The sequence below is a fragment of the Dreissena polymorpha genome, chromosome 9 (genome assembly GCF_020536995.1).
Source record: "Dreissena polymorpha isolate Duluth1 chromosome 9, UMN_Dpol_1.0, whole genome shotgun sequence".
NCBI lineage: Eukaryota > Metazoa > Mollusca > Bivalvia > Myida > Dreissenidae > Dreissena > Dreissena polymorpha.
This window is the reverse complement of record NC_068363.1, coordinates 62197417-62223301: the sequence shown is the minus strand read 5'-3', so window position 1 is coordinate 62223301 and position 25885 is coordinate 62197417. Positions and strand designations below refer to the sequence as shown.

The window sequence follows — 25885 nt, the reverse complement described above, 5'->3', positions numbered from 1 at the left end:
GTTTTCTGGATCCCTTAAGTAAAACTGGGTACCATTGTGAAATGTAAACATCCCGTGATCAAGGATTATTTACCGAAATCTCAAATAACGTCAGTCGGTAATTGTCAATAATAACGTATATATGGTAATGTTTAATGAAATTTAAAAAAATTATTGGTTTAAAATATACGTTGATGAGCAGCAGTTGTAAATGGCGTCCTGTAGACAATTATCTGATATCCGGATAAATATTTTCGGACAGACTATCGATGATATTGATTTTAATGTGAAAATACTGAGCTCAGGCCGGGGATTGAACCCACGACCTCTAGAGTGGTATTCAAACACTTTAACCACGTCGCTAAAGAGCTAGCCCAACAGCAAGGCTGTTGGAAGTGACCTTATTTCACTACAATATATAAGAATAAAATGTCACGTTCTTTTTAGCTCATCTGATTGCTCAGGTGAGCGTTTGTGACCGGTCTTTGTCCGTCGTATGTTCCTCCGTACGTCCTTTAACATTTCCTCGTAAACACTCTAGAGGCCACATTTCTTGTCCCATCTTCAACTTGGTCAGAAGCTTTGTCCCAATGAAATCTCGGCTGAGTTCGAAACTGGGTTGTGCCTAGTTCTGGCTACCATAACTTTAAATGTCGCTTTTTAGGAATTTTGACCGGCGCAACTTTACATCTTGGCCCTCTTGTTACTAGTTATGACCGAATGTGCATTTCAGTAGTTTAATATTGATCGTAAGTGAAATAAAGATAAGAATTGTTTAGTTAAAGTGCTACCGTTAGCCTGAAATATTGGACATGTTCGTAGATGATATGTCGTAGGGTTTGTGTGGTGTAGAAAAAATTGTTGCATACATGGTTATAGAAATTTGTTAAGCCAAATATATACTGTAATAGAAAGTATCTCTAGTTCAATTTATAAAAAATCTTTCCATAAGTTGATCAAATTATGTATTTAATGTTATAAAAGATCTATTAATTTTTTACCATACAATTTCAGACTATAAATCATCAATCAAGAACAATGACGGATGTCCCAACTGAATCAGACACTCTCCTTAGCAGACCTGAAAGGTATGATTGCAACAGTTCAATACTAAAGATGCCCATTTTCTGAAGAATTATACATATAAACTTATGCATTTAAAAAGAAAGAATGCAGTAGATCATAGTGATTTAGATTGTTACAGTAACATTTAAATGATCCAGGGCTTTTTTTTAGCTTTTTGGGGAGATAGCCCATGGCTTTGAAATTGGTAATTTTATCGGCATTTTCAAGACGTTGGGAAAATAAATTGGGATTTAAATCAACATGAATGAGTTCAGCATCTTTAATCACAAACGCCTCCATGATGAACAGTTTTCCACATAATTAGCTCACACAAAGTCTTCAGTCACATCAGGCACGCGCCATTTTATAAGGACGCGCTTCATCTTCTTCTGAAGAACGACTGCTCTCAATATGTTGAATATTAGTTAGCACTTTGCTTTCGGAAATCAACGATGATGATGCAAAAGAATCCCTTGTTATTAAATCACTATCATTAACAATGGAAGGAGTTTCAATGGAAAGACAATACTTTTTGACGATGTTTGTTTATTTAATGACGCTTGCTTAACAAAATCAACAGTTTTCGTTTTGCTGGCAGGGTTTTGCTTAGGAATATTTCGAATTGCGCAACATATTTGTTTTCCATGAAGCCGAATCACAAACCGCTTGAAATATATCGCAAATATAATAAGCGCTTGAACAGCACTGATAATATCGTGCACACAAATAATGCCGACGTTCTCCAAATCGAGGTATAGTCTAAAACCCGTACAAGACTGGATTGGACCAAGCTTTGTTAAAAAAACGAAACAGTCAATGTCATTTATGGCCTAAAGCATACATGCCATACGTCCCGGATTGTCCGGGACAGTCCCGGAAATAAAGACCTTGTCCCGCTGTCCCGGAAATCTGTCAAATGTCCCGGAATTTACAAAATCCATATATACATGTACCTTATCTTAGGCTTAACTGCACCTGAATCTGTGTATATCTGCAGCGTCTCCATGACAATGCCTACCCGAATAGGCAGACTACGCTACGTGTCAAAATCGATCAATTAACAGGGGTCCTGTTATCATATCGATTGTCTCACGTTCGCGGTCAAACCGAAAAGGCGCATTGTTTAATGTGGTTGTTAATTGACTTTAATCTACTATGTCATTATTTCCCGCTGCATAAGGGCAAAGGAAAGTTGTTCACACATCTGATGTCCAACATCGCTGAGTAAAAAATTAAAAGCAGTTTATGTTCGCACGTTTAACCGACAAAGAAGTTGAGTAAAAAAGTAAGCAAATAAAAACGTCATCCTCACTAGGTTTATTATTGTCTTGTTCTAAACCCCCAGTGAATGAATGAATAAAGGCGTTTCAACAACTACGCGTTACACACTGGTCTTAATAACAATAACGCAGTGACGTCACCATCTATGTTTATAACGCTTACACTGAAAACACGTGGCTTGTATCTAGTAACGGAAGTAGTAATGTTTAATTTGACGTTAATAGATCAAGTGTATTTCGGATAGGCTTTCGAACGTTTGCAATAAACGATGCGAAACAAAAAAAGACGTACCAAAAATGCATATGTCTATAAATATCGCTACATTTTATACATGTCCCGGAAAATCGGCAAAAGTCCCGGACAATTTAACTCAATGTCCCGGTATTGGTCTGAAAAATTATGGCATGTATGCCTAAAGCAAAATAAGTGTGACATTTTGTAAAAAAAAGTTCTCACAAGTGGAAATAATATAGATGTTTCTATTTGCTGAAACTTCAAATTTTATGAAATAGTTAATGTTTCAAAGAAATATGTTCATTCAGTATAAAAAAATAACTATGACTGACAGAAAATTTGTTCAAAATGTAAAAAGATGTAAAAAAAATTATAACAAAATATAGGAATAACAGAGACATGTATATTATTATCTATCCATTTTATGAGTTAGTTGGGATATAGAGAATGCTTTTATATAACTACTTTGTACATGATAAACATCTTTATATGAAAATATTGATAAAATAAGAGTCAAAAGGTAGTGTAAAAAGAGTCTTGAACATGGTCAGTTTTATTTTAAGAAGAATCAAGGACTATTCTGTACACAAGCATGTTTGTCATTTAATACCATGGCATTTAAATCAATGTTCAAAATTTGACCAACTTATCTTGCGTAGTTTTTGAGATATGATGTCACAAATTAAATCACTAGAACCGTGACTGTTGGGACAAAAATGAGATGTTATATATGAAGTATCAGTTATTAGTGTAATGGAGGAGAATTCTTGCTCTTTTATACATTAACACAATATACTGTTCTATTTGACAGGAAAGGACAGTAATCTTGTATTTTAGTTTTTGAAAAATAAGTATAAAAACGCAATATTATGTTGCACTTCCTACTTAATTTATTGCCATTTTATAATTCATTATTTAATCAAATGTACCTAGTAGATCTATATTTTTAATTATTTAATGCAAGATGAAAACCAAAGCAGTAAGAAAAATAATTTCTGTTGAAATATTTAATGGTTTAGTGTAAATATTTTAAAGAATTAATTAAATATATAAATGTGACTGTTGGGACTTGTTCCATTGCATTAAGACCATTATTTTGTGTGCATTTATGCACATTTTACACTGCAATGGAACAAACTTATAATAACAGAGGTTTGGGAATCATGTGGACCATAGAGTTTTACATTTGGGGTCCATTAAAATTTTGTGATCTGTGTATAGTAAATCCGCCGTGACTGTTGGGACAAAAAGTTTCTATAGTCAGTATGATGACTTGATAAACCTGAAAGGTCAAAGACCAGTCTTATTCTCTCAGTGGCTGTTCAATGAAGACAATGACATGCATGCTTATATTTAGGGTGATGTTAAAGCAGAAATAGAGGCACTTTAAACAGCCGTGACTGTTGGGACAAAAACCGTGACTGTTAGGACACATATTCCAGGCAATGTACAGTTGATACTTGTCAGCATATAAGTTTGACTGAAATATGTATACCTCTGTTAGGGTATTAAGAATAAGTTAAGATAACTTTTTCATAGAAATCTGCTATCGTTGTCAAACAGTGAGCATTAGAAAGACACACCGTCAAACCGTGACTGTTGGGACAAATTTGGTGCATTTTAGGACACAAATCTCCTGAATACAGGAAATATTATGACAAAGGTTAGGATACCATCTTTAGATGGTGCCTGTTGTCTAGTGAAATAGATAGGTTACATACATTTAAAGCTGCCTGTATTGTTTATTTCATGCAATATATAATAAATGTATGAAATCGTGCCAAAAAAGCCCTGTGATCATTAAGAAACTTACAATAAAATAGTTGATTTATAACTCCATCAACCAACCAGACAGCTGTTAATAAAATGCCCAGATTGGCTTAGTAATACACATGAGCAGCTGATTTTTTTTAATGAATTTCATCAGAATATGTTGCATACATGCCAGAATTGTTCAGGCCCAAATCAAGACATTCCATTAAAGTGTCAAGGCATTTGACAAAAAGCGGGACACCTTAATCGATCAATTATGCCATCTTTACTGCAGTCAGTAATCAGTATATAACTAACTAGAAATGGCGCGGCAGAGGCCGACGCGTATTCCCAATGCCGAATGTTTGACCTAGGTGTGCCCCAGGGTTGGTAATGGGGCCATGCATAGCTGAGATTGACCGTATTGTCATAAGAGAAGTTCATCATCAATTAGAAGTGAATTGGTGTAGAAATGAAGAAGTTATAGTAAAAGGCAATTTTGGGTGGGTGTGACATATGTGGGCAGGGCGCCCCAGGGTTGGTAATTGTGCCATGCATAGTTGAGATTGACCGTATTGTCATAAGAGAAGTTCAGTATCAATTTGAAGTGAATCGGTGTAGAAATGAAGAAATTATAGTAAAAGGCAATTTTGGGCGGGTGTGGTCTATGTGGGCGGGGCCCCAGGGTTGGTAATGGGGCCATGCATAGTTGAGATTGACCGTATTGTCATAAGAGAGGTTCAGTATCAATTTGAAGTGAATCGGTGTAGAAATAAAGAAATTATAGTAAAAGGCAATTTTGGGTGGGTGTGGTCTATGTGGCAGGGGCGCCCCAGGGTTGGTAATGGGGCCATGCATAGTTGAGATTGACTGTATTGTCATAAGAGAAGTTCAATATCAATTTGAAGTGAATCGGTGTAGAAATGAAGAAATTATAGTAAAGGCAATTTTGGGTGGGTGTGGTCTATGTGGGCGGGGCCCCAGGGTTGGTTATGGGGCCATGCATAGTTGAGATTGACCCTAATGTCATAAGAGAAGTTCAGTATCAATTTGAAGTGAATCCGTGTAGAAATGAAAAAATTATAGTAAATGGAATTTTTTGGTGGGTGTGGCCTATGTGGGCGGGCGCCCCAGGGTTGGGATTGGGGCCATGCATAGTTGAGATTGACCCTAATGTCATAACAAAAGTTCAGTATCAATTTGAAGTGAATCCGTGTAGAAATGAAAAAATTATAGTAAATGGAAATTTTTGGTGGGTGTGGCCTATGTGGGCGGGGCGCCCCAGGGTTGGGAATGGGGCCATGCATGGTTGAGATTGACCGTATTGTCATAAGAGAGGTCCAGTATCAATTTGAAGTGAATCAGTGTAGAAATAAAGAAGTAAATGTAAAATAACCTAAAAAAATGAGTGATAATTTCTGACGCGGCCCCACCCCAACCGCTATAACTTTTGACCCAGGGGTCAGATCAAAATTCCAAATAGTGCAGGGTCGCACATATGCTCATAGCTACCATGTGTGTAAGTTTCAAGGTTCTAGTGCTTTTAGTGTAGGAGGAGATAGTGGCTAGGACGGACGGACAGACAGACGGACGGACGGCGGAGATAACCACAATATCCCCACCTTTTTTTCAAAAAGCGTGGGGATAACAAAACCTCACAATTTCTGGCCAATATTGAAGATACGTGTGTTTCAAGACCACAGACGTTCTACATTTTCCAAAAGTAAACACACATGTTCACTATGCAGATGCCCCAATTGAACATGTGTAAATTGGTAAGCGATGTGGGTGCATCGAGCACTGTTTTAAGTCAACCAATCATCAATGAACTCTTAAGTTAGATCGATGTAATATGTACAAACTATTTTCTAAAAAACTGAAAACAAAAGTAAATTTATTAAAATCAGCTTGTATTCACTCATTTTAGAGATTCTTTTAGACAGTAAGGAGTATGAGTCACAAATAGCTATTTTGGTTTCTTGGACCTAATGGTAGTACCGGTATGCAGATATTTTTTGTGTTCATTTGGGGAAAGGGTCTGGCCTTCCATTTTAGGGAAAAAAATCATGACAAAACTTTAAATGGTGAAAAAAGAAAATTTCAAAAGTACATGTAAGCTTGAAATTTGGGGAAAATTGAATCATTTTAAAGAAATTATTTTAGGGAAATGGGCCTTTCTCTTGATGGAAGGGGCCTACATTGTAAATAATGCCCTTTCTAAAAAAAAGCCCTGGTGCTGCATGCAAAATGTATTAATAAACCTTGTGTTAACCTACTTAAATGTTTGTGTTTTGATTGTAGTGATGAAGAATGCCAAGTTCCTGTATCCATTCCCCGTGAGACCAAGCTATCCTTGTCACAGTATCAAACTACAAGATCATTAAGCACATCAGGGGAAGTAATTCCTTCACCTAGTCATGAACAGACAACTTGCCCTCTTCCCACCACCAGAGAAATCACTGCTGATATTGTTGTACACAATGTATCCAATAACAACAGCCCATCTCAAGGGGGGCCTAAAACTAGTACACCAAAACCTACCGCAAGTACTCGATCCTCTAGCCATATTGGAAATGTTGACATTGAAAGTTACACTGGTGCTGTGGGGTTTTCCCCAGTGCGAAGAAGAGGGACAGAAAGTGTTGGTGGTTCATTTACCAGCACATACTCAACAACTGATAGGCCAAGTAGGAGTAAGAAAACAGTCAGTTTTGTGGATCCTCTCAACCTCAGAGTACCTGTGGTTGGGTTTGAAGTCATGGATCAGAGGTCAAAGTTTACAGTAAGTTTACTTGCACGAACCTGCTTATTGTTATCCCCACGCTTTTTGAAAAAAAGGTGGGGATATTGTGGTTATCTCCGCCGTCCGTCCGTCCGTCTGTCCGTCCGTCCTGGCCACTATCTCCTCCTACACTAAAAGCACTAGAACCTTGAAACTTACACACATGGTAGCTATGAGCATATGTGCGACCCTGCACTATTTGGAATTTTGATCTGACCCCTGGGTCAAAAGTTATAGCGGTTGGGGTGGGGCCGCGTCAGAAATTATCACTCATTTTTTTAGGTTATTTTACATTTACTTCTTTATTTCTACACCGATTCACTTCAAATTGATACTGGACCTCTCTTATGACAATACGGTCAATCTCAACCATGCATGGCCCCATTCCCAACCCTGGGGCGCCCCGCCCACATAGGCCACACCCACCAAAAATTTCCATTTACTATAATTTTTTCATTTCTACACGGATTCACTTCAAATTGATACTGAACTTTTGTTATGACATTAGGGTCAATCTCAACTATGCATGGCCCCAATCCCAACCCTGGGGCGCCCGCCCACATAGGCCACACCCACCAAAAAATTCCATTTACTATAATTTTTTCATTTCTACACGGATTCACTTCAAATTGATACTGAACTTCTCTTATGACATTAGGGTCAATCTCAACTATGCATGGCCCCATAACCAACCCTGGGGCCCCGCCCACATAGACCACACCCACCCAAAATTGCCTTTACTATAATTTCTTTATTTCTACACCGATTCACTTCAAATTGATATTAAACTTCTCTTATGACAATACAGTCAATCTCAACTATGCATGGCCCCATTACCAACCCTGGGGCGCCCCGCCCACATAGACCACACCCACCCAAAATTGCCTTTTACTATAATTTCTTCATTTCTACACCGATTCACTTCAAATTGATACTGAACCTCTCTTATGACAATACGGTCAATCTCAGCTATGCATGGCCCCATTACCAACCCTGGGGCACACCTAGGTCAAACATTCGGCGTGGGGATACGCGTCGGCCTCTGCCGCGCCATTTCTAGTTATAATACAATTTATATTGCATTTAATTTGAAGCCTTTTGATGGAATAAGTTATAGCATTTAATTAATTGTTTATTGTATTTTTCAACACAAATGTTTGAAATATGTATTGTCAAAATAAAAGAGTATTTTTGTTGGTACTCAGTGGTTTCCAAACATGTGGATGGATTTTTGGTAAGCTTTTTTACTAATAAAAATTATAGACATTTGAGCTGCGCTCTGATAAAATGGGACTAAATGCATGTGTCATCCCAGATTAGCTTGTGAAGTAGGCAACGGCTAATCAGGGACAGCTCTTTTGGGCTAGACTGGTTTTTCCGTTTGAAGGGATTTCTTTTAAATGAAACAGTCGCAGAGGCGTATTTAGGTGGGGGGTAGGGGTCTAAAGCCCCTCCAGCTGGCTGGGAAGATACGATTTTTGTTTTTTAAATGAGCCCCTTATAGTTTCAATCCACTTGTGTATTATCTGTCATATGCCCCTAATTAAGCCATAAGCAGCTGTCAATTTGTGTGATCAGCCCCCAGGCATGTGTACAGACGATCTAACCTTTGCCAGCTAAACTGCACGCTTCACTGACTGTAAGTGATAAGCTACGCTATTTGATTAGCTATAGGTAAATGTTTACAAATGGCTCATTAATTTTTTGGTAAGTTTCTTTGATGAATTTAAAGGGGCCTTTTCACAGATTTTGGCATGTATTGAAGTTTGTCATAAAATGCGTAATATTGATAAATGTTAACATTGGTTTCTAAAAATCTCCAATAAAAAAAAAGAATACAATTAAAGACTTTAAAAAAAAAATAAACCTCAATGGGACTGGAACCACTGACCCCTGGAGTCATGGAGCAAAAGTCTACCGCTCTATCATCATTCGACCATCCGCATAGATAGAACTTGAAATAAAGACTGTTGTTAAAATGTTATTTTTATAATTTGTAAAAATGGTTTATCAATGACTGCCTTATTTGACAGTTTTATAACTACAAGACTCAACAAGATAATACATAATATGATTACAACCAAGTTTGATAAATATCTACCCATACAAGAGGGTGACTTAGTAGGATATCCAACATGGTTAATTAGGAGGTCCACCCATCTAACACTGTTAAAAGTTTCTGGATAAAGAATATGTCTCCCACCACTTAAGTGGTGTGAGAGACATTTGATTTACCCCTGTGTGTCTGTTTGTCTGTCACACTTGATGTTTGAACTAAAGTTCATGTTTGTTTTACATGCACTTTTATCATGCAAAATGCTGATTAGATAGCATGAAATAGCGTCATTTCAAGGTGCCATTTAAAAAAAAATTGACGACAGGAGGGGACACCCCTCCCCCATTCGACAACATGGTTAATTAAAAGGTCCACCCATCTTACACTGTCAACATTTCTGGCTAGAGATTGTGACTCAAACCACTTTAGTGGTGTGAGAGACATTTGCTTTACCCCTGTGTGTCTGTTTGTCTGTCACACTTGATGTCTGAACTAAAGTTCTTGTTTGTTTGACATGCACTTTTATCATGCAAAATGCTGATTGGATAGCATGAAATTCCGTCATTTCAAGGTGCTATTTCAAAAAAAAATTGACGACAGGATGGGACACCACTCCCCCACCCTCCCTAGTTCAGCCCCCCCCCCCTCTGAACATTTTCTGGATACGCCTCTGGACTGCACAGGCTAATCTTGGACAACACTCAGAATGAGGCTCATTTAGATTTGTATGCTCCCCCAAAATTTTGGGGGGGCAGCATATAGTCGCCGCTTCGTCTGTCCGTGTGTCCGTCCGTCCATGCACAATTTTTGTCCGGGCTATTTCTCAGCAATTAATGACCGGAATTCAATGGAACTTTATGGGAAGCTTCACTTCCAAGAGGAGATGTGCATATCATCAGCCGGTTATGGTCGGATGATTTTCACAGAGTTATGGCCCTTTGAAATTTTCTATAAACTGTACATATAGTGCAATTCTTGTCCCCCCAACTACTAGACGTTTCCTTTTATTTGAATGTATAGTGCAATATTGTGACAAAAATACCTTTGGGGAGCATCACCCGTCTCCGACGGTTTCTTGTTTAGAGAGTTATGGCCCTTTGAAATGTTTAAGTTGCTAAACCATCCATTGTATTATTTTGTCCAAAGTTATGCCCCTCAAGACGTTTCCTTTTATCGGAATATATAGTGCAATATTGTGACAAAAAAACCTTTGGGGAGCATCACCCGTCTCCGACGGTTTCTTGTTAATCATGTTTGGTAACAGGACAGTAGTGGTCATGGTGCTTGGTCATCTGTGTTATTCAATCTTTGAAGGTTTCATTGTTCATAGCAGTCAACTGTTTGCTTACTAAGATGTTACAATATAGAAATAATTTTTGAAATAATAAATAAAGAGTTGACAGGTGTTTGTGATTCTTTATTTCTTAACAAATTATGTATGGGTTTTCAAGGTCATTATTTATCCTGTGAAACAAATATTTTCTGGACATTAAGTTTCTTCAGTAGATAAAACACTTTTGCTAATGTCCACCATTTATTAAAGCACATGATTCTCCTTTTGTAACAGAATCTTAATTCTTTCAGTGCTGGAATCGAATTTTGAAGGCCTTTGCAAACAGTTTGGATCCAGATGAGATGCCACAGAACATGGCGTCTCATCAGGATCCAAACTGTTTGCTATTCCTATAGAATTCTTTGGAAAAAAAAACAAGAAAATGCTAATTTTAGAAATTCAGCAGATGACATTTTAGCAGACGACAAATTTCCCAGCATGCAAAGGGTTAATTATAATGATGCAAATAATGCAAACAGATAAGAATCAGAGAATCTCTTACTGTTATGTATTTAAGGTAGCCTAGGCTTGAAATGTTACAGTTATCCAATTGACACTGACATTTGAAAATCACATTTTGAATAATTATTTTCAGGTTTTCAAACTTCATGTGCACAAAACAGAGACCGACAACTGGTTTGTGTTTAGACGATACACAGATTTTGAACAACTGCAGAGAAAGGTAAATACAAATACATTAATGTATAAGAACTATACAACCAGTATGAACTTGCAAGTTGCATATACTAAAATATCTATATTAAAATTTAAACAGTGAAATCTATGTTTCATTTATTTATAAGGTATAAGTTTAGCACTAACAGCAAAACATTTAGTAAATATTTTGTTATTTTAAAAACTTGTTACCCAATGAATAGATTTCTTGTGCATTCTGTTCATTTGTAAAGCAGGTTGACTAATGACTGGGAAACAGGAAAAAGAAACAATAAAGACAAATAAATGAACAGTATCATGCTGAAATTAGGGAATTTGAACATTTGTCTAAATTTTAGGGAAAAATCAAGGAGTTTGACCAATTTGTAGGTCGAGTTTAAATCTGGGTCAGATACATCCCAAAATAAAGTCAGTAGGTTAAATTTTGGAAATTTAGGTCGCTGTGGCATAATGAATATGGTGTCTGCCTAGCGACCATGAGGTCACCGGTCTATACCCACTGCGGGAGCATCCTTAAGAACTCCACCAAAGACACCAAGTGCTGGTTCTTGGTTCAGGAAACGGACTCCAGAGAGTTTCAAATAAGCCTGAGGCTTTCGATGCAATCAAGCTAAAATAAAAAGGTTTAAATTTAATCTAAGAAAATTCTTGTTACATCACTAGAGGCCACATTTTTACTCAATCTTGATGAAACTTGGTGACAATGTTTATCTTGACAACATCTAGAACTAGTGAATCTGGGTCATATGCTTTCAAAAACTAGATCAGAAGGTCAAATTTGAGAAAGAAATTGTTACCACTCTAGTGTCCACATAAATTACTCATTCTTGCTAAAATAATAATTTTGTTTTGACATACCTATATTTTTTTAGTTTTTTAACATCTTATAAAAATCTGATATTTAGTTAAACTTATGTTTTCAACATCTGAGGCAAAGCTAGTCTTTTGTCTTGATTGCAGTTGCGTCGATTGTTCCCCATGTTTCGACTTGCTCTGCCTCCGAAGAGATGGTTCCGAGATAACTATGAGAAGGACTTTCTGGAGGATCGCATGCTGGGATTGCAGGCCTTCATTGACAGTGTGCTCTGTCACTCTGACCTCTGTAACAGGTTGGGTGTGCTTAACACAATTTTTATTTTACTTATAAAGTACCTGTAAAGACACTTTCAAGAAAAATGATACAATTCCAATATTCCCAATTGATATAAGTAAAATTCTCCAAAAGGAGGCAACTTGCATCAATTTCATTCCGTAAGCACATTATATGCTAGTGAATAGTGATCACTGAAACTGCAAAAAAGCATGTAGTAGAACATAAGATGGGTTTATGCAATTTAGTACCAAGCAATTAAAATAGACCCATATTTTCCATTTTGAAGATTTCACAATGCGAATTTACCCAATGTCAGGTTTTGTGCTATTTTTTCTCCATTGTCACAGTACTTTTACTTTTTCTTATAGGAAAAAAAAGCCTAACTTTTTTACTTTGATGGGGTTCCAGACCTCTGTACCAGGTTGGGTGAAATCACCTTACTTTGGAGGGGTTTCAAACCTCTGTAACAAGTTGGGTAAACTAACTTTACTTTACAAGAGTTTCAGACCTCTGTTACAGGTTGGGTGTGCTCACTTTACTTTGCAGAGGTTTCATTAAGTTTTTAAGTAGGTGGGTGATTTTCATAATAGGACAAACCAGGTGTATAAAATACTTCATTTAAAGTATAAGAGTGATTAACCTGCCTCACAGGTCTTGATGAAACCCCTGACTTTGAACTTTTTATGCTCCCCATATATATATATGTATGGGGAGCATATAGTTGCCAGTTTGAGGTTACTTCCTTCCGTCACACTTTTGCTACCGTTTCTCATAGCACCTTCAATACTTTAACTATCGCTTTCATATTCGCAGGTTTTTTTTCCTTCTTTGTGACCCGCCGATTATCGGCCCTTTCCCCTCCGATTTTTTGTTCCCCTCAGCTGGTAAATTTTCCCCTAGATTTCATTTTCCCCTCCAAAAACAAAAAAAAAAACAATTTTTTTTTTTTTTTTTTTTACCTTTAAATATATAAGTTTACCTGATCCAGTGTAGAAAAAAGAAAAATATTGCATAATTAAATTTTCTGTTTCCTTGAATTTGTTTTAAAAACAGTAAAATATGCTTAATTGATTATTTAAGACTTTCCTTATTTTCCCCAAAATCCGGCGTTTCGTGTGATTTTTTCCCCCAAAATCTGGCGTTTCGCGCGATTTTTTTCCCCTCAAAAAAGGCCAGGCCCTTTCCCCAAAATCAGATAAAAAACCCTGATATTCGGCATGTAGGTACCTTGCATGGACCTCTACCTTTTGATGAGGTTTGAGGTCACTGGGGTCAAGGTCACCGAGGCTAATAATAGACTTCCTTCCGTCACATTTTTGCTACCGTTTCTCATAGCGCCTTCAATACTTTACCAATAGCTTTCATATTTGGAATGTAGGTTAATTGCATGGACCTCTACCTTTTCATTAGGTTTGAGGTCACTGGGGTCAAGGTCACCGAGGCTAATAATAGACTTCCTTCCGTCACACTTTTGCTACCGTTTCTCATAGCGCCTTCAATACTTTACCAATCGCTTTCATATTTGGCATGTAGGTACCTTGCATGGACCTCTACCTTTTCATGAGGTTTGAGGTCACTGGGGTCAAGGTCAGCGATTTTCCTTGTCCAATTGGGAAAAGAAACCCGTACCGGTCCAATTGGGAAAAATTGAGTCGTGAAAAAAACCTCAAAATTGGGAAAAAATCGAGTCGTGAAATCCTTAAATTGGGAAAATCGCGTCGTGAAGTTTGGGTCTTATTGAATACATCATACAGTTCATACTTAATTGAACATACCCATTAAAAGAATCATTTGCAGGCATGCCTTAATGACCATTAAGTAATTAAGTTGAAATAAATAACAAAATATTATAAAGAACACACAAAATCAATTACAAGTTGTTTTAATATCTTGTTAAGCAATGTCTCTGTCTTTCGTTTTTTTGAAAATTTCAACAATCTTTGATGTTTGATTATCTATCAGTTGCTGGCATACCTCTCTGCACAGCATCATTAGTGCTGTCAATGTGTCGTGTGATAGACGGTCCCAATTGTTTGTGCAAAGATTGTTCATTAGACTGAACACCCTTTCCACAGAGGCAAGGTTACAAACCGACATAAAACAGTACGCTGGCTGCCTGACAAAAGAACCGGAAACAGTAACGACACTATTGATTGCACGCGCTGAATAATAAAACCCCAAATTAATCGAGCGCGTGGTTACACACAACTATACGATTTTCTTTGTTCGCTCGCCGAAAGTTGGGTTTTGTTACGAAAATTTCGGTCGTTTTGAGAAAAAATTCGGACGTCGATTGGGATTTTTTCAGATGCCGATTTGGGAATTTGGGAATTTTTGCTTGATTGGGAAAGTACCATTTACCGGTACTTTATAAAGAAGGAGGAAAATCGCTGAAGGTCACCGAGGCTAATAATAGACTTCCTTCCGTCACACTTTTGCTACCGTTTCTCATAGCGCCGTCAATACTTTACCAATCGCTTTCATATTTGGCATGTAGGTACCTTGCATGCACCTCTACCTTTTGATGAGGTTTGAGGTCACTGGGGTCAATGTCAAGGTCACCGAGGCTAATAATAGACTTCCTTCCTTCACACTTCTGCTACCGTTTCTCATAGCGTCTTCAATACGTTACCAATCGCTTTCATATTTGGCATGTAGGTACCTTGCATGCACCTTTACCTTTTGATGAGGTTTGAGGTCACTGGGGTCAAGGTCATTGAGGCTAATAATAGATTTTCTCAAGGTCATACTTTTTCCACACAATTAAACCATATATCGACAAAGCATCATTGGGGAGCACCCATCAGTTTTACTGATATCCTTGTTTTTCTCTCTGAATTTCCTTTAATGATCATAATATTTTTTAATACATGATATATATGTAACATGTATTATCATAGACAAAGTATTAAGTTATGTTTATATGTAAAGATAAATAACAAATCCAAATAATAAACTATGGTTGAGGGAACAATTATTCTTTTCAGTGATGAATAGTTATCATACAGTTAAAAGTGCAACATCTGTTTATATATGCTTATATATAATTTATTACAACAAAGGTATTTCAGAAAATGTTTGTGAAAAAATGCTCTGTAAATCGTCTTTATTGAACTAAGGACAAGATTTTATTGACAAGGCTGGTGGTATGTCTGGCAGCAAGCAAGATTAAATTGTTTCATAGATATGTTAGTTAGTTTTATGTTCAATGGTGTTTGATATAATGTTTAGCTCGGCTGTTTTCAGAGAAAACCCAAGGTATTATCATAGCCAGCTTCGTGTCTGCCGTCTGCCGTCCGCCGTGCTAAAACCTTAACATTGGCTTTAAAATCAAAGTGCTTCCACCTACAACCTTGAAACTTCATATGTACACTTCAACACCGTTATTTCGAAGTCGTCGGGACCGTAAAAAAAACTTCGGATTAACGATTATTCGAAATAAACATTTGACAGAAGACTTCTTTCTCTGTACAAATAAAACGTTGTGGAATTCGCATGGTTCGATTACACGCTAATATTTATAATGGTTTTACTTAAAAACATAAACTAGTCAGATAGCAATAGATTTCTATTTATAACAAACGGAGGAATAAAACGATTCTTTTCTTCTTCTTTTATTTTTCTCTAATTACAGAACATATAAAATACCATGAACAGCACACATTATAATACATGTAAATACATATATGTCCATTTTTGGAAATGAATAAACTTTTTTTTAATGAGACGCGATGTCTCTCTGAACATCGGCGTTAGCAGCACTAAACTGGACGCATGTTACATATTTCTCCAATTTGTCAAGGACATTCAACAATTCACTTCTGCCCGTGTTTTGCTCGCAGAACTGCCTTACGTCGTTGATGCGATCACACATTGATTGGATATCATGTTCATTCTTGTGTTGTCGGCCTCGTCGTCGTCGCTGGATTCATCTTTTAAGTACTGCGTCCGCTGATCGCTGGCCGATTAAGTCGCAGAAGACAAAGGTGTAATTATCGGTTTTGGACGTGCAAAGCGCAGACGACAAAGGTGTGAAATTACGCTCAGTGATTTGCAGTTTTGACTTCGGATTAAAGATTGATAATTAGGTGCGAATGAGGTGTTGGGACCGACAGAAACACTTCGAATTAACGATTTCTTCGGTTTAACGAAGTTCGGATTAACAATGAAATTTTACATTAAACAAAGAAGAACCAAAATCGGGACCCGGAAAATACTTCGAAATAACAGTGACTTCGGATTATCGGTGTTCGAAATAACGGTGTTGAAGTGTAGATGCACCTTGATGACTTCTACATGCCACACCCATTTTTGGGTCACTAGGTCAAAGGTCAAGGTCACTGTGACCTCTAAAAATAAAATCTGACAAGCTTTCATTTATTCAAAAGTGCACCCGCAGCCGAGCGTTGGCACACGTTATGCGGTGCTCTTGTTTTCTGTAGGCATGGTCATTAATTGCATATTGTGTCATCAGTTGTTTTAATGCCCCCGAAGGAGGGCATATAGTGATCGGACTGTCTGTCCGTGTGTCCGTCACACTTTGCGTTTAGGTTTTGAAAAAAGCTCATAACTTCTATTTCTCTTTAGAAAACAATTTCATATTTGGCATGCATGTGTATATGGACAAGGCCTTTCCATACGCACACACAAAAATTGACCCCTGTGACCTTGACCTTGAACTTAGGGTCCGCGTTTAGGTTTCAAAATCTGCGTTTAGGTTTCGAAAAAAGCTCATAACTTATATCAAGCGTTTATAGCGGGCATAAGTCATCCTATGGCGACAGCTCTTGTTCTTTCTAAATTCCACAAGGTTATTATGGATTATTACCATATATGCCATACGTCCTGATTTAGGTGGGACAAATCCGCTTTTGTCTGTAAGTCTTGCTGTCCAGATTTGACACGATGTGTCCACACATTAGTGAAAAAGTGTTGGTGTGAACCAGTATTGTTTTTTACACTTTTGTAGCGATATAAACATTTTATCAGGCATTCATGCAATAATGTTTTTGTAATTGCTCATTGTAGATGTATGTTAATAAAATAGGCAACTCTGTTTGTAATAATATAGCCCAATAAATTCCAAAGGTACTATTGTACTGTTTGCTTTACCACTTGATATTTCAATATGCATGAATAATCATTCAAAACAGTGTTTTTGTATATCAAACGAATTGAAAACAGACAAATACAAATGAAATTTTCACAAAAATTGTCTGATTTTCACAAAATTTACTTTACATGTTGCATCAATCTAAATTTAAATCTATTTGATGATTTGTCACAAATGCAAATTTATTTGATGAGTGGTCAAATAAAAACATTGCTTGATGTCTGCACAGCGTATGAAACGATTTACACATAATTAATGAGAATATCCCTACCTGGATTGGATATAAAATAGAGGCATAACTCATATTGAAGTCGCGCTCTTGGTGGACTTTTGTGTTTACTTTGGGAAAATATTTGTGTTAATTAGACTTATATCAATATTGGCTAGCAATCTAGAGTTTTCGTTTGTACTTAACTGACTACTGAAAACGGAAAAGGTGAAATGAAAGATCATTTTTTATGGCTGAGCATGACAGTCTTTCATTGCTGTCCAATGTCTCGACAATTTGTTTGGAATGTCCTAATTTTGACCTATAAAATGTGGCATTTATTGTATACCCCGGTATTACATTTATGCAATACATCTTATATCATTGATGAAACCTAGCTGACAAGCACATTGTTTGTTCCAGCGTGCCTGTACAGGAGTTCTTTTGTTTTTGTGATCCACCCGGGCCTCATGACAGTGTGGAGGAGAGCAGGGTATGCATTCATTATCTCCCTTTGGAAGGGCAGAGTAGGTTATCAGAATCTCCCTTTGAGAGAGCAGAGTAGGTAATCATTATCTCCCTTTGGGAAGGCAGAGTAGGTAATCAGAATCTCCCTTTGAGAGAACAAGGTAGGTAATTAATACCTCCCTTTGGAAGAGCAGAGTAGGTAATTAGAATCTTCTTTTGAGAGAGCAGGGTAGGATATCATTATCTCCCTTTGGGAGAGCAGAGTAGGTTATCATTATCTTTCTTTGGGAGAGCAGAGTAGCTAATCAGAATCTGGCTTTGAGAGAACAGGGTAGGTAATCAATATCCCTTGAAATTGCACAGTAGGTAATCAGAATCTCCCTTTAAGAGCGCAGGGTAAGTAAGCATGATCTCCCTTTGGGAGAGCAGAGTAGGTAATCAGGATCTCCCTTTGAGAGAACAGGGTAGGTAATCTACTTCTCCCTTTGAAAGAGCAGAGTAGGTAATCAGAATCTCCCTTTGAGAGAGTAGGGTAGGTAATCATTATCTCCCTTTGGGAGAGCAGAGTAGGCAATAAGAATCTCACTTTGAGAGAACAGGGTAGGTAATCAATATCCCTCTGATAGGTAATCAGAATCTCCACATGAGAGAACAGGGTAGGTAATCTATTTCTGCCTTTGAAAGAGCAGAGTAGGTAATCAGAATCTCCCTTTAAGAGAACAGGGTAGGCAATCATTATCTTCCTTTGGGAGAGCAGAGTTGGGAATCAGAATATCCCTTTGAGAGAGCATGGTAGGAAATCATTATCTGCCTTTGGGTAAGTAGGGTAGATAATCATTATCTCCATTTTAGACCATACTGACACAAGGTAGGTAATCATAATCTCCCTTTGGGAGAGCAGGGTAGGAAATCATTATCTCCCTTTGAGGCCATACTGACACAAGGTACATGTAGGTAATCATCATCTCCATTTTTGCCCATACAGACACAGCATAGGTAATCATTATCTCCATTTCAGAAAGCAGGGTAGTTAATCTTTATCTCCCTTTGAGAGAGCATGGTAGGTTATCATTATTTCCCTTTGAGACCATACTAAAACAGATTGTATCTCAAATCCTTCATGATGTCAGACATTAGTTATGATTCCTGCCTCAACAACAATACTTGTTTTCCATGTTGCAAGACCATTGTGTTTTTAGCTCACCTGTCACAAAGTGACATGGTGAGCTTATGTGACCGTGTGGTGTCCGTTGTGCGTGCGTCCATCAACAATTTGTTTGTGTAGACAATAGAGGTTACAGTTTTCATCCAATATTTATGAAATTTGGTCAGAATGTTTATCTTGATAAAAATTTGGGTCATCTGGGGTCAAAAACTAGTTCACTAGGTCAAAAACTAGGTCACTAGGTCAAATAATAGAAAAACCTTGTGTAGACAATAGAGATCGCAGTTTTCATCCAATCTTTATGAAATTTGGTCAGAATGTTTATCTTGATAAAATCTGGGTTGGGATTGTATTTGGGTCATCTGGGGTCAAAAACTAGGTCACTAGGTCAAATAATAGAAAAAAGGTCAACAATTTGTTTGTGTAGACAGTAGAGGTCACAGTTTTCATCCAATCTTTATGAAATTTGGTCAGAATATTTATCTTGATGAAATCTGGGTTGGGATTGTATTTGGGTCATCTGGGATAAAAAAAACTAGGTCACTAGGTCAAAAACTAGGTCACTAGGTCAAAAACTAGGTCACTAGGTCAAATAATAGAAAAACCTTGTGTAGACAATAGAGGCGCAGTTTTCATCCAATCTTTACGAAATTTGGTCAGAATGTTTATCTTGAAGAAATCTGAGTTGGAATTGTATTTGGGTCATCTGGGGTCAAAAATTAGGTCACTAGGTCAAATAATAGAAAAAACATCAACAATTTGTTTGTGTAGACAGTAGAGGTCACAGTTTTCATCCAATCTTTATGAAATTTAGTCAGAATGTTTATATTGATGAAATCTGGGTTGGGATGGTATTTGGGTCATCTGGGGTCAAAAACTAGGTCACTAGGTCAAAAACTAGGTCACTAGGTAAAATAATAGAAAAAACTTGTGTAGACATTAGATGTCGCAGTTTTCATCCAATCTTTATGAAATTTGGTCAGAATGTTTATCTTGATGAAATCTGGGTTGGAATTGTATTTGGGTAATCTTGGGTTAAAAAACGAGGTCACTAGGTCAAATAATAGAAAAAACTTGTGTAGACAATAGAGGTCACAGTTTTCATCCAATCTTTATGAAATTTGGTCAGAATGTTTGTCTTGATGAAATCTGGGTTGGGATTGTATTTGGGTCATCTTGGGTAAAAACCTAGGTCACTAGGTCAAATAATAGAAAAACATTGTGTAGACAATAGAGGTCACAGTTTTCACCCAATCTTTATAAAATTTGATCAGAATGTTTATCTTGATTGAAATCTGGGTTGGGATTGTATTTGGGTCACATGGGGTCAAAAACTAGGTTAATAGGTCTAATATTAGAAAAAACTTGTGTAGACAATAGAGGTCACAGTTTTCATCCAATCTTTATGAAATTTGGTCAGAATGTTTATCTTGATGAAATCTGGGGTGGGATTGTATTTGGGTCATCTGGGGTTAAAAACTAGGTCATAAGGTCAAATAAATAAAAACCTTTTGTAGACAATAGAGGTCACAGTTTTTTATCCAATCTTTATGAAATTTTGTCAGAATGTTTATCTTGATAAAATCTGGATTGGGATTGTATTTGGGTCATCTGGGGTCAGAAACTAGGTCACTAGGTCAAATCATAGAAAACCCTTGTGTAGACAATAGAGGTCACAGTTTTCATCAGATCTTAATTAGATATTTTCAGAATGTTTGTCTTGTTAAAATCTGTGTTGAGATTGAATTTGGGTCATCTAGGGTCAAAAACTAGGTCACTAGGTCAATTTAAAAAAAACAACTTTTGTAGACAGTAGAGGTCACAGTTTTCATCCATACTAAATTAAATTTGGCCAGAATGTTAATCTTGATGAAATCTGGGTTGGGATTGTATTTGGGTCATCTGTGGTCAAAAACTAGGTCACTAGGTAAAATCATAGAAAAACCTTGAGTAGACAATAGAGGTCATAGTTTTCATCTGATCTTAATGAAGTATGGTCAGAATGTTTACCTTGATAATATTTGATTTTGGATCGTATATGGGTCATCTGGGGTCAAAAATTAGGTCACCGGGCCAATTCTAGTAAAACCTTGTGTAGATGAAAGAGGTCACAGTTTTCATCACGTCTTAATGACATTTTGTCAGAATGTATTAATAAATGAAATCTTTCTTGGGATTGTATATAGGTCTGATAGAATTTAAGTTGATGTAGCAAGGTTAGTCCGGTGAGCGATTCAGGGCCATCATGTCACTCTTGTTATTATTTATGAGGGTTGCTCTGGGAAAACGGGTTTTTATGCATGTGCGTTAGTGTTGTCCCAGATAGGCATATGCAATCCTCACAGTCTATTCATGGACAAAACTTTTTGCATTTATGGATTTTTTGTTTTACACTTTACACACTTGAATTAAGCCCTGTTTCCCAGAATGCGACTGACATGTTATTTCCTTCACCTCTCAGGCGTACTGTGAGGAGCTCGAGGATTCCGTATACAGCCTGAGGAAGCAGCTCGGGGATCGAGACACTGAGATTGAGCTTCTGAAAGAGGAACTAGTGCTCTACAAAAACCAGGTGGAAATACTCACTAAAGCTCTCAGGTGAGTGAGACATTTTAGTCAATACTTGGTTCAAAAGACTTAAGACTGACCATGGTAAAAATGTTCTCTAAAGACAACCCATGCGAAAGACGTTGAACCTCGGACATTTCCAATTAAATTATTATTGCTGAATTGTCAGTTCTTGTGCCCAACAAAAAAAAACACAATATAGTTTTGGTTCATTCTTCTTTTATAGATTGTTCAAATGGAAAATAAAACAGATTTTAACACCCAGTCAAACTTGCTGTCTTTTTGCTTTTTTATAACCAGTCGAATATTGCTACGGGTTTTGTGGCAAAGGCGACACAAACAGTTTGATTGGTTGAATATAATTTTACAGTTTTCAATCCTTGTGGTGATCGTAAAATCAAAAATGTATAAAACAAATCACAAAGCTTTCTTTTCTTTTAATTGTGACTTTTTATATCCCCCACTATAGTAGTGGGGGACATATTGTTTTTGCCCTGTCTGTCTGTTGGTCTGTTTGCGCCAACTTTAACATTTTGCAATAACTTTTGCTATATTGAAGATAGCAACTTCATATTTGGCATGCATGTGTTTCTCATGAAGCTGCACATTTTGAGTGGTGAAAGGTCAAGGTCAGAGGTCAAATATATGTGGCCCAAACCGCTTATTTTATAAATACTTTTGCAATATTGAAGATAGCAACTTGATATTTGGCATACATATGCATCTCATGGAGCTGCACATTTTGAGTGGTGAAACGTCAAGGTCATCCTTCAAGGTCAGAGGTCAAATATATGTGGCCGAAATCGCTTATTTTATGAATACTTTTGCAATATTGAAGATAGCAACTTGATATTTGGCATGCATGTGTATCTCATGGAACTGCACATTTTGAGTGGTGAAAGGTCAAGGTCAAGGTTATCCTTCACAAGGTCAAGGTCATCCTACAAGGTCAAACGTCATATAGGGGGACATTGTGTTTCACAAACACATTTTGTTTTTTATGCTTTAATAGAAAATGTTTTAATTTAATTATTAATCTTATATTTAATTTTTTTAATCATTATTTACATCATAATAATAGAAATAAACACTTAACAGATATTATATTGTTTTGTTTAAAAAGAACAAGGTTAGTGGAGAACTTGTGTTAGAAGCAGCTGGAAATGCTCACAAAAGCTGTCAGGTTATTGGAAAACTTGTGTTAGAACAAGGTGGAAATGCTGTCCACAGAACTCAGCAGGATAAATAGTTTATTTTGGTTGATGTTACACCATATGTTTTGCTGAAATTTTATTTTATTTAAATAATATAATTTTCTCATCCCATCATGGACTTGACAACTTTTTTGCAGGGATGCCACAGCAAGTGGTTCCAATACATCCCCAATGAATCCATCCCCTGTAAGTTCATTGGCTGAGTGTGATTTCACTGCTGCAGAATCTGGCCAATCAGCAGCTGCGAAAAAAGTCAGAACAACCAATCAGAGTGCTTTTAATTTAAAACCTACCTCTTCTGAGATGTCCATTCAGGAGGAACTTGTTGCTGCTTCCAAACAGAGTAACATGGAAGTCCTGCAAGATAAAAGAAACTTCAAGATTTTACCAGCTTCTTAGTATATTTATGAAGTTGTTCCAGAAATTAAAACCAATCCCTTTTGTGATTTTAATGAGGTTGTAAGTTCCAAGTATGCAACCATAACACTTTTTTTTGCTGGAAGCAAAATATGCAGATTTTTGTTGTTTTTTCAGTGAGAATGTGGTTACTAATTTATTTATGATTCTATATATTTTGTTTTTAATAATCAAATACTTATTGCATTTAATGATGACTATTGTTAGTGATTAAAATGTTGGTGTTTTACTTGGAATACCGGGGCCCGTATTCACCTAACAATTCTTAGACTTAAGTCTAAGAATAAAGAAAATTCTTTAAATTAGAATATTCAAGAATTTATTTAATTTTGAGTCAATTCTGCTGTTAACATCTCTATCTATATTATTCTTCATATAGAACATTTTGTTAATGACGTAATCACTAGTGTAGGCCTGTATATATTCAAACACTGAACACATTTTTCTTGGTTCTAAGTCGATTCTTTATTCTTAAGTCTAAGAATCGGTTGGTGAATACGGGCCTTGGTTTGTTATTTGCAATGAATGAAGCTCAAGAGAGAAGTGCCTGTTATATTGTTACAGTTATGTTTCACATTATAAGAGTAAAAAATCACTTTAATAGGTTCCTCTACCAAAAGAAGTTGAGTTCGTTTAACCAGTGTTTATGAATATTTGTTCATGAGATATAGTGAGCTAGTTTTTGCTTTAACACATAATCAGCCTGCCAAGTATTTGTTAATGTATTCCGTGTTCAAAGAAATCCATGTACATGTATTAAGTTATTGTTAATTTTGCTTTACTTTTACTGCTTGAACCACACTTTTAGAATATACCGTAATTACTCTATGTTTTCGGACATTCTAAGTTTTTCGGACACCCCTATTTTTAGCAAAAATAAATATTTTTTGTTACTTAATTTTCGGACACATGAGTTTTCGTTCATAATTAATGTCTCTAAATTTTTGGACAGTATATTTTACAGCACTATTTTACCAAATTTCGGTTCTGTTTTCGATATCTAATGACACTTCGATCATGGGGTTTTACAACCAGATTAACATCATAAAACACGGCAGGTGAATGCCTAAGGGCAACGGACCATTACATTTGCATTGCATTATTGGGTAAATAACCTTGTAAACCGGTATTAAACAATGGTTTCGCCCAATAGCATAAGCGTTATGACAATTACCAGGGGTAGTGCCAATTTACAGTTCAATTATCTACCGCAATGGTACTACCCCTTCTCAGTAAAATAACTGTGATAAATACTAAACGCTTACAAGTGTGATGCACGATATTGCAAGTTTTATGAACAATGGAAGGTGTTAGACAACAACTATCGGAAATGGACAAACAAAGAATTCATAGTTTGCTTTTTTTATTGCGTTAATTACAGGTTCATACTAGCTAGTATCAGTACATCACATGCTCATCTTTGAACTTGTTGGTCAAAGTACAACCTTGAAGTAACTTTCTGTGAAATAAATTAAGCATTTAAAATTATTTAAAATGCAGTGCAAACATATATAACTGTAATTTATACTATACGGAATGGTATTTTACAAGCGCGTGCTATTACCGGTAGTTGTGGATACAATTGACGCTATTTTTGGACACTTCAATTTTCGACTCTAAGTTTTCGGACACCTGTATTTTCTGAATATTTTTCATATCTAAGTTTTCGGACCAGAAAAAAAAAAATATTTTTAAGTGTCCGAAAACATAGAGTACTTACGGTACGCTAATTTATACCACTCAAAGTATACAAAGTAAAGTGGATATACTGGAATCACCATGAATGTCTCCATAAACACAAACTTGTCAAAAGGCATTCTCCTCCCATTAACAATGTGCAACTTTCCAACTTTTGTTTAATTAAATGAAACTTAAACTGAATTCCGGTTAGTGTTTCTTCTTTTGATTTCATTAATTATCCTAATGTTTTGACATAGAGTCAAGTATTTTATGACGCCACACATAAAGGAACTAAATTACACTAAAAGGAGGATCAATGACAGAAGTCAAGAATTCATGAAATTGCCAAGATATAGTATGCATTTATCTTTCCAAATGTTTCAAGCATAATGTGTTGCAAATAAAAAAAATGTTGTTGGTTAATTGTGTGGAAATACATTTGTAGAAAAAAACTATGTAGGAATCAGATGATTTTGCAAAAGATTTCAATGGATAATTACCACACATTAAATCTACAGATTTGAAAACAATATTTTAATTGAAATGATGAGCAGCAATTATGCAGTATTGGTTTAAAGTCCGGCCTTTTCCTGGCCATCAAATTTTGGAATAGAGGTTTTAGTTTGTGAAAAGTACACTGATTTGGGAAAAACAAATTTTACGACACCCTTTTTAATAAATAATATCAGAAGAACAAGATCTTATAAATTATATATATACATATATATATATATATATATATATATATATATATATATATATATATATATATATGTATATATATAAAATTAACTTTAGGTAT

General features: G+C 36.3%; 1 protein-coding gene across 3 annotated transcripts; it reads left to right on the top strand.

Annotated features, from left to right (window-relative positions):
* Positions 1-25772, top strand: LOC127845537 (sorting nexin-16-like). Of its 3 annotated transcripts, none has more exons than XM_052376547.1 (8): positions 1-97; positions 994-1067; positions 6613-7093; positions 11078-11164; positions 12118-12266; positions 17995-18064; positions 21666-21802; positions 23124-25772. In XM_052376547.1, exons 2-8 carry the CDS (start codon positions 1018-1020, stop codon positions 23383-23385), a joined length of 1236 nt encoding a protein of 411 aa, XP_052232507.1. In that variant the 5' UTR covers positions 1-97; positions 994-1017; the 3' UTR covers positions 23386-25772. The 3 variants fall into 3 exon arrangements, with proteins under 3 accessions (XP_052232507.1, XP_052232508.1, XP_052232505.1); XM_052376548.1 differs by having other exon boundaries at positions 14-89; XM_052376545.1 differs by having other exon boundaries at positions 28-124.
* Positions 25773-25885: the final 113 nt, after the last annotated feature.